The sequence below is a fragment of the Bufo bufo genome, chromosome 8 (assembly GCF_905171765.1).
Source record: "Bufo bufo chromosome 8, aBufBuf1.1, whole genome shotgun sequence".
Classification (NCBI taxonomy): domain Eukaryota; kingdom Metazoa; phylum Chordata; class Amphibia; order Anura; family Bufonidae; genus Bufo; species Bufo bufo.
Window position 1 is genome coordinate 79,158,910 of NC_053396.1, and position 13,027 is coordinate 79,171,936.

General features: G+C 44.2%; 1 protein-coding gene across 1 annotated transcript in view; it reads right to left on the reverse strand.

Annotated features, from left to right (window-relative positions):
* LOC120978062 (relaxin receptor 1-like) overlaps nucleotides 1-13,027 on the reverse strand; it is a 455,454-nt gene that overhangs the window by 24,076 nt on the left and 418,351 nt on the right. Inside the window, exon 14 of the mRNA XM_040406299.1 lies at nucleotides 994-1,065. Coding sequence (XP_040262233.1) covers nucleotides 994-1,065 — 72 coding nt within the window. The remainder of the gene's footprint in view (nucleotides 1-993; nucleotides 1,066-13,027) is intronic.

The window sequence follows — 13,027 nt, forward strand, 5'->3', positions numbered from 1 at the left end:
ATAAGGCCTCATCACCACTCGGCATTCCTAAAAACATGGGACACGATCAGCACTGGGGGCGGCGCATTGCAATTGGTTGCTATGGGCAACTAAATCAATTTTCTTTACACCAGCATAAATCTACCCCAGAATCTTTTTTTTAAGGGGCATGACAGATCGCCTTAGGCAATTCAACCTCCTGACAAAGGGGGTCTGGGTATATGATGCTTGTATATGCACTTGCACTTTATTTTGGATGTTAACTCTATGTGGCACCAACTATTGTGAATACATTGAATAGTTACTATTTTTTCCTACCATCCATCCCTGTGATGTGTTGTGTGTGTTTTTGATGTTTGGATCTTTAATAAAGATGACATTTCTATTGACCCAGTGATGAAGTGATATAGGTAGATTGGCTCAGAATTTAAATAGTTGTTTGCAGTTAGATAGGCCCATTGCTAAAACAGAAAAATTGGCGTGATAAGGAAGAAGGACTAAACACTCTGGTAATGAAGTGGTTAATCAGCACTGATTGTTGGACCTAGATATGAGCGAAGGACCTAGATGAGCTGAAATTCGATTTGGCTACTTCGCCAAATTTCGTCAAGAAATTCGATTAGTTATAAATTACTTTGTAACAAATTGCATTCCATTGTATTAAGTAGGTGCAATGACAGGGAACGGTGATGGTACCACCCCGTTCATTTAACTTCTCAGATGCCACGTTCAACACTGATCGCGGCATATGAGAGTCGTCACATTCAGCCTATCAGGGGGTTAATCAGGGGTTAAAACAAAAAAATATACACACTTGCCTCATCCACTTGATCGCAGAGAGGCTGTCGCGGACATCTTGATTGAAGAAAACACGTCAATTGGGGGACGCGCTGACGTCATCACGCTGAGTGGGCGTGGTGATGTCAGCTCGTGTGAGAACTGAGGCGTTTTCTTCAATCAAGGTACTGGAAATAAGATAACACTAGGTTCCTTCTAGGTTTCTTGTCTACTCACATGTGAGACAGGTTAACCAGACTTGAAAACATGCGGTTATGGATATTTGGTATCTCTATATCCTCCATGATTCTGTAAACAAGAAATGAATTCACAGCAGGTAAACACATTACACTTCTAGATACAAGTTGACATAGTGTTTTATCTTTGCTTACATGGATTAATAGTCAAAGCTTTCACTTCTGCACTGGGATAGTTGTGCTCTGTAATACTCATTTTCCTGACTGCATGTATTATGTTACTGCAAGTTACTGTGTGCATCTGCCAGACTGGTTCTTGTCTAATCCATTTTTTTTTTTTTTTTTTCATTTTTGTGTTTTCCCTGTCTTCCAATTGCCATAACTTTTTACATTTTCTGTTCATATTTTTTTATATCATCGTTTAATTAAACACCTTTAAGGTAGTGTTTTCAGAAATACTACCAGTGTCCCGAGTGTCACTAGAAAGACAGCGGGAGCTTAGGGAGTAAAATAAGAGGCTCTGAAGCTGATGCAGGAAGGAATGGTTTGGGTTCATGGAGAACTGGCCTGACTTCTCTGTTGTCTACAGTAGGGACAGGCTGCACTTTAATGGCTAGGGTACATCTGGGCTGGGGAAAGAATGGTTAGATGGCTGGAGGAGCTTTTACACTAGGATCTGGGGAGGGAATATGGTCATACAAAAATGGTGGTAGATTGTACAAAGTATTGAGGTGACTGAGGTGACATCAATATGAGATTGGCAGGGGGATGACTGCCGGAACCCCAACGATCAGCTGTTTGCCAGCTGCTTACCAGTTCACCATTGCAATTGCACAAGTGAGCAGGTGTAATTACGTCTCTGCTGTCCCATTCACTTCAAAAGGGATGGCTCCTTCCTATTCACTTGAACTGTGCCACATTTGCAGGACAAGGCAATTTTTATGGACTGCTGGCCAGAAGTACGAATGCCAGAGAGAAGAATAAAATGTGGGTGAAGGTGTGAAACTGTGACACAATTGGAGAATGAAGAGACATTTTATGGACAGCTGACAGAAGTAATAATGCCTTCTTGAAATTGTGGTGAAGGCATGAACAAGTAACCAATGATAAGAATGTGGCCTGGCTGCCACAAAGAACCCCAGGAATAGAGGACAGTCTACTTTATAATGCTGGCCAGTTGTATTTTCCCACTGTATCTGGTAATGTGCGCAGAACTGCACAACATTTTAAACACAATACAATTTTTATGAACAGCTACTCAGAACTAGTGATACTATAAAACAGAATTAAATTTGGGTGAAGGCACAGAACCGCACCACAGCTTGCACAAATACACCACCAGCAACTTGGCCAGGTGGGAGTTCAGCTTGCACACAAATTAATTACAAGTCGTAAATTGTTTTCTCATGACCGCACTTTATGTTTTGGATATCTCACAGCGGAGGACAAGGAGGAGGATGAGTCTGAGCAGGAAAAGAAGTAGCTGATGAAGATGACAAGGATTCAGGAATGCTTTGAGGCCTGGTCCAAACTCTCAGTGTCAGACTCAGAAGTCACAATAACATCATCCAGCTGTGCCTCAGAGGGTCAGTGAGCCATCCAGTCCACAGTGTGTCCTCAGTAATAATCTGGTGCTTACTATAAGCGAGGGAGAACTGTGGGGTGCTACTACTACTACTACTACTACTGACCAGAGTGCAACTGCTGTTTGCATTACTACAGTCTCCTATATTCTCACTTGCGGATTATGCTGCACAGGTCATTCATTCTCGACTCATCGTTTACCAGACCTTTTTCAACAATGCCAAGTCAAGGGTTTGGAATTAATGGTAGCAAAATTGCTAGTTTTTTTTCCCCATAATTAACAGATAGAGACACAATTAAACTTCCCCCTTCTATGAACACACTGAACTCACACTGGTATTCACAACTTACAATGGTATATTGACGTAGCCTAATGCGTTGCATTAACTGATATACTAATATAGCAGTATAATGTGCTGCATTTAACTAGTATATTAACACATCAGCATATTGCAACTAAATAGTATATTAACACAGCAGTATAATTACATTAACTGGTATATTAATAGCAGTAAAATGAGACTAATTGGTATATAAATGCAGCAGTATAATGCATGGAATTAAACGGTATATTAACGCAGCAGTACAATGCATTGAATTAAACTGGTACATGAACTCAGTAGTAAATCAATGAATGTTGTATATCTGCACTTCTCCAAAGCATTTGACACTTTATACCCATACAAGTTTAGTATATAAAATGAGAACGCTTGGACTGGGGGAAAATGTCTGTATGTGGGTAAGTAACTGGCTCAGTGGTTAATGGTACACACTCAGATTGGGTCACTGTCACTAGTGGAGTACCTCAGGGGTCAGTATTGGGCCCTATTCTCTTCAATATATTTATGAATGATTTTGTAGAAGGCTTGCATAGCAAAATATAAATTTTTGCAGATGACACTAAACTGTGTAAAGTAATTAACACTGAAGAGGACAGTATACTACTACAGAGGGATCTGGATAGATTGGAGGCTTGGGCAGATAAGTGGCAGATGAGGTTTAACACTGACAAATGTAAGGTTATGCACATGGGAAGGAATAATGCAAGTTACATACTAAATGGTAAAACACTGGGTAAGGGCTCATACACACGAACGTATTTTCTTTCCGCTTCCATTCCATATTTTTTGCGGACCGTATGCGGAACCATTTACTTCAATGGGGCTGTAGAAAATACTGAAGTTACTCTGTGTGCATTCCTTTTCCATTTGTCCGCATGGCCTTTCCGCAAAAAAGTAGTGCATGTCCTATTATTGTCTGCAAATCACAGTCCGAGGCCCCATTGAAGTCAATGGGTCCGCAAATAATACGGAACGCACACTGAATACATCCGTATTTCATCCGGATCCATACTGTAGAAATGCTATGCCCAGCCCATATTGCTCGTGTGTTTGGTGATTAATAAGTTACTGTTTCCGTTTCCGATCCGCAAAAAATGGTTCAAATACGGAAACCATACGGATATGTTTTGTGGAATAACAAAACGGAAGAGGACTTTAGTCAGAGAAAAAAAAATAATCAGATACGGACAAACGGATCCGTGAAAAGCGGACCGAAAAACAACAACGGTCGTGTGCATGAGCCCTAACACTGACACGGAAAAGGACCTAGGAATTTTAGTGAACAGCAAACTTAGTCTACTTTTTGGCTTTCCGTTTGTGAGATCCGTTCAGGGCTCTCACAAGCGGTCCAAAACAGATCAGTTTGCATTGTAATGCATTCTGAATGGAAAAGGATCCGCTCAGAATGCATCAGTTTACATGTTTGCATCAGTTCAGTCTCCAATCCGCTTTCGAGACGGACACCAAAACGCTTTAGTGTCCATCTGATGAAACTGAGCCAAACGGTTTCACTGACACAATCTGGCACAATAGAAAATGAATCCGTCCCCCATTGACTTTCAATGGTGTTCAAGACGGATCCGTCTTGGCTATGTTAAAGATAATATAAACTGGTCTGTTCTGAACGGATGCAGACGGTTGTATTATCTGAACGGATCTGTCCATGACGGATCCGCACAAAACACGAGTGTGAAAGTAGCCTAAGCTGTGGAAATCAGTGTCAGGCAGCTGCTGCCAAGGCCAATAAGATAATGGATAATAATTGTCTGGCTCTTTATCCACAATATACCTGTACTTCTATTTAATCCCTTTAAAATATATACAGTATGCAATGTACATAAAGCAGTATACCATACATAAACCACAAGAATCTCTATGCACTTAATAAAAAAACATATGACAACAATAAATAAAAATGACCTTAAAATAATAATACAAAATTGTACATATAATCGCTTATCATAAAATAATGTATAGTCATGGTCCCCTATTTGTTCCTAGTGCTGAGCTCACGCGCTATTTTAAAATATTTACATTCCACAGTAATATTAAGAAGATTAGCAAGATATCTTATTGTTATTAAATTGCTCAGAGTAGCATTCTTGCTTGCTTCAGCCTAGTCTTATTGTAGCTGTTTTATATCGCATATAGTTGCAATTATATAATCTTGTAGTTGCCACTTAATGGTTAAGTTCCATATATAACACACAGTTGTTATTATATATTCTTGTGATTGCTACTTAGTAGCTCAGTTCCATAGATAGCATAACAGCGTTGTAATCTGGTAGATAACGATATCTGCTTACCAGAATCACAATCTGTTGATCAAAGGGTGCCTTAAAATTGTGACTTTGGGGTTTCATAAGCTGTAAGCCATAATCATCCAAATTATAACAAAAAAAGGCTTGAAATATCTCGCTTTGCATGTAATGAGTCTATCTCATATGTTAGTTTCACCTGTATGGAACTGAGCTAATAAGTAGCAATCACAAGAATACAGTATATAATAACAACTGCGTGTTATATATGGAACTTAGCCATTGAGTAGTGGCAACTACAAGATTATATAATTGCAACTATATGTGATATAAAACAAATCCAAAGAGCGAGGCAGCACTCAGAACCCGAACTTGACCCCGAACCCGAACCTGAACCCGCACCCCATTAAAGTCAATGGGGACCCGAACTTTTGGGCACTAAAATGGCTCTAAAATAGTCCTGGAAAGGGCTGCAAAAGGCATCAAAATGTGCTTAAGAGCATGACAACTGCTCTGCAAACAAATGACTTAAAATAACATAAAATACAGAAAAATTTAAAATAACAATCTGGATCTAGGAGTAGGAGGTTGAGGAGGCGGTGGATGTGGCGGTGTAGGTTGACGTGACGGTGTAGGTGGAAGCGGCGGTGAAGGAGGAATAGGTAGCCAACACTGATTAGTGTTATTTTTTATTTTTAAATTGGGGTATCCCCTAAAAAAAATTGGGACATATAACAAAATAAAACAAAGAATAAGTGTACTTGAGTACAAGAATAGATGGTTGAGGCTGGTATAAATGTCTATTCTGCACAAGGTACGGACAAGTCCTGTGGGATCCATGCCTGGTTCATTTTAATAAACGTAAGCTTGTCCACATTGGCTGCGGCCTGTGATAATGCTCTCTGCCGTGCTAAACACACATTCACACTATACACTGGCTGCAGGGCAGGTCAGCACCTCCAAGGCTGACAAAGCTTTTCCACATTTGGGCCATGCTAACCCTGCCTTCTCAGGTGCTGGCGGTGCCCCAGCTGCGTTTGCAACATTTTCCTCCTCCTCTGCCTTCGCCTTGTGCTACCGCTGTCAGGTGGGAATGCCATCAGCAGCGTGCGCTTGTAGTCGCGCATCTTCCGATTAGTAACAGATGTTTTCACAAAATTTAGTTCCCTGTCAGCAATGCAGAGCAGGGGTTCATTCACGGCAAAAGGGGGTTCATGTCACCCAGCAATAGAACAGAGGATTTTGAGAGAACGATGCCCATGTCACCCAGGCACAGCAGGTGTTCATTCACGGCAAAAGGGGGTTCATGTCACCCAGCAATAGAACAGATGATTTTGAGAGATTTAGGCCCCTGTCACCCAGGAACAGCAGGGGTTTATTCACGGCAAAAGGGGGTTCATGTCACCCAGCAATAGAACAGATAATTTTGAGAAATTTAGGCCCCTGTCACCCAGGCACAGCAGGGGTTCATTCACGGCAAAAGGGGGTTCATGTCACCCAGCAATAGAACAGAGGATCTTGAGAGATTTAGGCCAATGTCACCCAGGCACAGCAGGGGTTCATTCACGGCAAAAGGGGGTTCATGTCACCCAGCAATACAACAGAGGATTTTGAGAGATTTAGGCCCCTGTCACCCAGGCATAGCAGGGGTTCATTCACGGCAAAAGGGGGTTCATGTCACCCAGCAATACAACAGAGGATTTTGAGAGATTTAGGCCCCTGTCATCCAGGCACAGCAGGGGTTTGTATACGCCAAAAATGGTAAAATGTCACCTGACAATTGAAAATAAGAATTTTTTCAATTTAGGGCACTAAAATTGGAACTTTTTTGCATTAAAATGGCTCAAAAATAGTCCTTGAAAAGGCTAGAGGGATGTAAAAGGCAGTAAAATGTGCTTAAGAGCATGGCAACTGCTCTGCAAACAAATGTGGATAGGGAAATAACTTAAAATGAAATAAAATAACAAAAAATTACAAATTATTAACCTGCAACTCAGAGAAGGAGGTGGATATAGAGTCGGAGGTTGAGGAGGCGGTGAATGTGGTGTTGTAAGTGGAGGCAGCAATGGCGGAGGAGGAGGTAGCCAACAATGTTTTTTTAATTTTTTTTATTAGGGTTGGTACCCTCCAAAATATTGGGACAAAAAAACAAACAAAAATAAAAGAATCATTGCACTTGACTTGAGTACAAGAATGTATGTTTGATGGTGGTATAAATGTCTATTTTGCACAAGTCTTGTGGGATCCAAGCCACAAACGTTGGCTGTGGACAGCTGGCTGTGCTTGTCTGTGATGATGCCCACTGCCGTGCTAAACACACGTTCAGATAATACACTGGCTGCAGGGCAGGCCAGCACCTCCAAGGCGTAAAGGGCAAGCTCAGGCCATGTGCCCAATTTGGAGACCCAGAAGTTGAAGGGGGCAGACCCATCATTCAGTACGTGTAGGCGTGTGCACACATACTGCTCCACCATGTTGGTGAAATGCTGCCTCCTGCTAAGACATTCTATATCAGCTAGTGGTGCTGGTTGTTGTGGCGTGCTGACAAAGCTTTTCCACATTTCGGCTATGCTAACCCTGCCTTCTGAGGTGCTGGCGGTGCCCCAGCTGCGTTGGCGACCTCTTCCTCGTCCTCTGCCTTCGCCTTGTGCTTCCACTGTGACCCCGCTGTCAGGTGGGAATGCCACCAGCAACGTGTCTACCAGCATGCGCTTGTACTCGCGCATCTTACGATCACTCTCCAGTGACTGAATTAAGGATGGTACGTTGTCCTTGTAATGGGGATCCAGCAGCGTGGCCACCCAGTAATCAGCACAAGTTAGAATGTGGGCAACACGGCGGTCGTTGCGGAGACACTGCAGCATGTAATAGCTCATGTGTGCCAGGCTGCACTGTGTGAGGTGTATCGTCTGTGTCCTCTGTATCCCCCCATCCACGCATCAGTGATGGCCATGAGCTGGTCTGGGTGCCACCCTACTGTGAACATAGTTCCTCCTCCTACATCTCCTCATCCTCCACCCCCTCATCCTCCAGAACTGTGCCCTGGCTGGACAATTGTGTACCTTGGGTTTGTGGGTGCAGGAACCCACCCTCGGAGCCACTTGGGAATAACTGTCCGGAAACCCTATGAAATGATCCCTCTTCCTCCTCCTCCTCCTCCTGTGCCACATCCTCTTCCATCATCGCCATGAGCGTTTTTTCAAGGAGGCATAGAGGTGGGATAGTAACTCTGAGAATGACGTTATCGGCACTGGCCATGTTGGTGGAGTACAACAAGGAACACAGGTCTCGCATGGAGGCCCAGTCATTGGTGGTGAATTGGTGCTGTTCCGCCGAGCGACTCACCCGTGCGTGCTGCAGCTGAAACTCCACTATCGCCTGCTGCTGCTCGCACAGTCTGGCCAGCATGTGCAAGGTGGAGTTTCACCTTGTGGGCACGTCGCATATGAGGCGGTGAGCGGGAAAGCCGAAGTTACGCTGCAGCGATGACAGGTGAGCAGCAGCAGGGTGAGAACGCCGAAAGCGCGCACAGACGGCCCGCACTTTATGCAGCAGCTGTGACATGTCGGGGTAATTTTTAAGGAATCTCTGCACCACCAAATTCAGCACATGCGCCAGGCAAGGGATGTGCGTCAAACCGGCTAGTCCCAGAGCTGCTACGAGATTTCGCCCATTATCGCACACCACCAGGCCGGGCTTGTGGCTGACTGGCACAAACCACTCATCGGTCTGTTGTTCAAGGCCCGTCCACAGCTCCTGCGCGGTGTAGGGTTTGTCCCCCAAACAGATACGTTTTAAAACTGCCTGCTGCCGTTTACCCCTGGCTGTGCTGAAGTTGATGGTGAAGGTGTTACGCTGACCGGATGAGGAGCTAGTAGAGGATGAGGAAGCAGAGTAGGAGGAGGAAGCAACAGGAGGCAAACTGAAGCGCCCTGCAATCCTCGGTGGTGGAAGGACATGCGCCAAACTGCTATTCGCCTCAGGCCCAGCCGCCACTGCATTTACCCAGTGTGCTGTTATGGAGATATAACGGCCCTAACCGTGCTTACTGGTCCACGTATCCGTAATCAGGTGCACCTTGCCACAGATGGCGTTGCGCAGTGCACACCTGATTTTGTCCCCTACTTGGTTGTGAAGGGAAGGGATGGCTCGCCTTGAAAAGTAGTGGCGGCTGGGCACGACATACTGTGGGACAGCCACCACCATAAGGCCTTTAAAACTATCCGTCTCCACCAGACGGAATGACAGCATTTCAAAGGCAAGTAATTTAGAAATGCTGGCATTCAGGGCTAGGGATCGCGGGTGGGTAGGGGGGTACTTCCTCTTCCTCTCCAGTGTTTGGGATATGGAGAGCTGAACGCTTCCGTGGGACATTGTGGAGATGCTTGGTGACCCAGGTGTTGGAGTTGCTGGCAGATCCTCTGTTTGCGGGGTGCCAGGTGGCACTGTCACTCCAGAGGTCGATGAAGAGGCCGCGACTGCGGCAGAAGAGGAAGCAGGAGAAGCCAGAGACCTTTCTTGGTTTTTGAGGTGTCTACTCCACTGCAGATCGTGCTTTGCACTTAAATGCCTCGTCATGCAGGTTCTGCTCAGGTTCAGAACGTTTTTGCCTTGCTTCAGGCTTTGATTGCACAGCGTGCAAACCACTCGTGTCTTGTCGTCAGCACATTGTCTGAAGAACTGCCACGCCAGGGAACTTCTTGGAGCTGGCTTTGGTGTGCTCGGTCCCTTGCTGAGATGGGCAGTAGGAGGCGTACTGTCTAGAGGACGGCCGCTCCGCTTTTGCACCCTGCTTCCTCTTCTGCTGTGCTGGTAGCTCTGTGCGACCACAGCCTCTTCCTACTCCTACTCGCATGACCTTGATTTCATGTGGGGTCGAGGACCTCATCGTCTTCCACATCATCTTCCACCGAGTCTTCACCCCTGACTTCCTTGTCGGTCTGCACACTTTCGAAAGCCCCAGCAGTTGGCACCTGTGTTTCGTCATCATCCGAGACGTGCTGCGATGGTCCTCCCATGTACTCATCTTGAAAAATAAGTGGTTGGGCATCGGTGCACTCAATCTCTTCCACTTCTGGGGCAGGGCTAGGGGGATGGCCCTGGGAAACACTGCTAACAGAGTCATCAAAAAGCAGAAGAGACTGCTGCAGGAATTTGGGCTCAGACTGCTTGGCTGATTTGCAAGGGGGAGAGGTAAAAGACTGATGGACATCGGCTGCAGTGGCCAACTGTGGTCTTTCAGCATGAGACTGGGTGGGAGACAATGTGAAGGAACTGGATCCGCTGTCAGCAACCCAATCTACTATCGCCTGTACTTGTTCAGGCCTCACCATTCGTAGAGCAGCATTAGGCCCAACCAAATACCGCTGCAGATTTTGTCGCCTACTCGTACCTGAGGAAGGGGTTTCACTTGTGCGTGTAGCAGGCACAGATCGACCACGTCCTCTCCCTGCAACAGGAGCTCCACCAGCAGCACCACAACCTAGGCCACGTCCCTTATTTGACGCTTTCCTCATATCTTTTAAATTTAGGATCTTGCTCTAAATGTGTTTAATTAATAGTACAATAGAACGAGAGTATGTAAAGGGTGTATCTCACACGGCCTGAACCAGACTAGGCCTCAATAAAATATTTTTTTGCCCAAAATGGCTGTATTTCAAATGCCTAATTCAAACCCCTGTATGTTGAGGTTGTGTCTTGGAGGGCCTGAACCTCTGTAGGCCTGCAGTAAATATATCTTTGCACAAAATGGCTGTATTTCAAATGGCTGTATTTACAATGCCTAATTCAAACCCCTGTATGTATAGGGGGGATCACACAAGCCCTGAATCAGTGTAGGCCTGAAGTAAAGATTTCTTTGCACAAAATGGCTGTATTTCAAATGGCTGTATTTCAAATGCCTAATTCAAACCCCTGTATGCAGAGGTGGTATCTCAGAGGGCCTGAACCACTGTAGGCCTGAAGTAAATATATATTTGCACAAAATGGCTGTATTTCAAATGGCTGTATTTCAAATGCCTAATTCAAACCCCTGTATGTATAGGGGGGATCACACACGCCCTGAATCAGTGTAGGCCTGCAGTAAATATATCTTTGCACAAAAAGGCTGTATTTCAAATGGCTGTATTTCAAATGCCTAATTCAAACCCCTGTATGTATAGGGGGGATCACACACGCTCTGAATCAGTGTAGGCCTGCAGTAAATATATCTTTGCACAAAATGGCTGTATTTCAAATGGCTGTATTTCAAATGCCTAATTCACACCCCTGTATGCAGAGGTGGTATCTCAGAGGGCCTGAACCTCTGTAGGCCTGAAGTAAATATATATTTGCGCAAAATGGCTGTATTTCAAATGCCTAATTCAAACCCCTGTATGTATAGGGGGGATCACACACACCCTGAATCAGTGTAGGCCTGCAGTAAATATATCTTTGCACAAAATGGCTGTATTTCAAATGACTGTATTTCAAATGCCTAATTCAAACCCCTGTATGTAGAGGTGGTATCTCAGAGGGCCTGAACCTCTGTAGACCTGAAGTAAAGATTTCTTTGCACAAAATGGCTGTATTTCAAATGGCTGAATCAAACCCCTGTATGTATAGGGGGGATCACACACGCCCTGAATCATGGTAGGCCTGAAGTAAATATATCTTTGCACAAAAAGGCTGTATTTCAAATGGCTGTATTTTAAATGCCTAATTCAAACCCCTGTATGTATAGGGGGGATCACACAAGCCCTGAATCAGTGTAGGCCTGAAGTAAATATATCTTTGCACAAAAAGGCTGTATTTCAAATGGCTGTATTTTAAATGCCTAATTCAAATTCCTGTATGTAGAGGTGGTATCTCAGAGGGCCTGAACTTCTGTAGGCCTGAAGTAAATATATCTTTGCACAAAATGGCTGTATTTCAAATGGCTGTATTTCAAATGCCTAATTCAAACCCCTGTATGCAGAGGTGGTATCTCAGAGGGCCTGAACCTCTGTAGGCCTGAAGTAAATATATATTTGCACAAAATGGCTGTATTTCAAATGCCTAATTCAAACCCCTGTATGTATAGGGGGGATCACACACGCCCTGAATCAGTGTAGGCCTGCAGTAAATATATCTTTGCACAAAAAGGCTGTATTTCAAATAGCTGTATTTCAAATGCCTAATTCAAACCCCTGTATGTATAGGGGGGATCACACACGCCATGAATCAGTGTAGGCCTGAAGTAAATATATCTTTGCACAAAAAGGCTGTATTTCAAATGGCTGTATTTCAAATGCCTAATTCAAACCCCTGTATGTATAGGGGGATCACACACGCCCTGAATCAGTGTAGGCCTGAAGTAAAGATTTCTTTGCACAAAATGGCTGTATTTCAAATGGCTGTATTTTAAATGCCTAATTCAAACTCCTGTATATAGAGGTGGTATCTCAGAGGGCCTGAACTTCTGTAGGCCTGAAGTAAATATATCTTTGCACAAAATGGCTGCATTTCAAATGGCTGTATTTCAAATGCCTAATTCAAACCCCTGTATGCAGAGGTGGTATCTCAGAGGGCCTGAACCTCTGTAGGCCTGAAGTAAATATATATATGCACAAAATGGCTGTATTTCAAATGCCTAATTCAAACCCCTGTATGTATAGGGGGATCACACACGTCCTGAATCAGTGTAGGCCTGCAGTAAATATATCTTTGCACAAAATGGCTGTATTTCAAATGGCTGTATTTCAAATCCCTAATTCAAACCCCTGTATGTAGTGGTGGTATCTCAGAGGGCCTGAACCTTTGTAGACCTGAAGTAAATACCTCTTTGCACAAAATGGCTGTATTTCAAATAGCTGTATTTCAAATGCCTAATTCAAACCCCTGTATATATAGGGGGGATCACACACATGCCCTG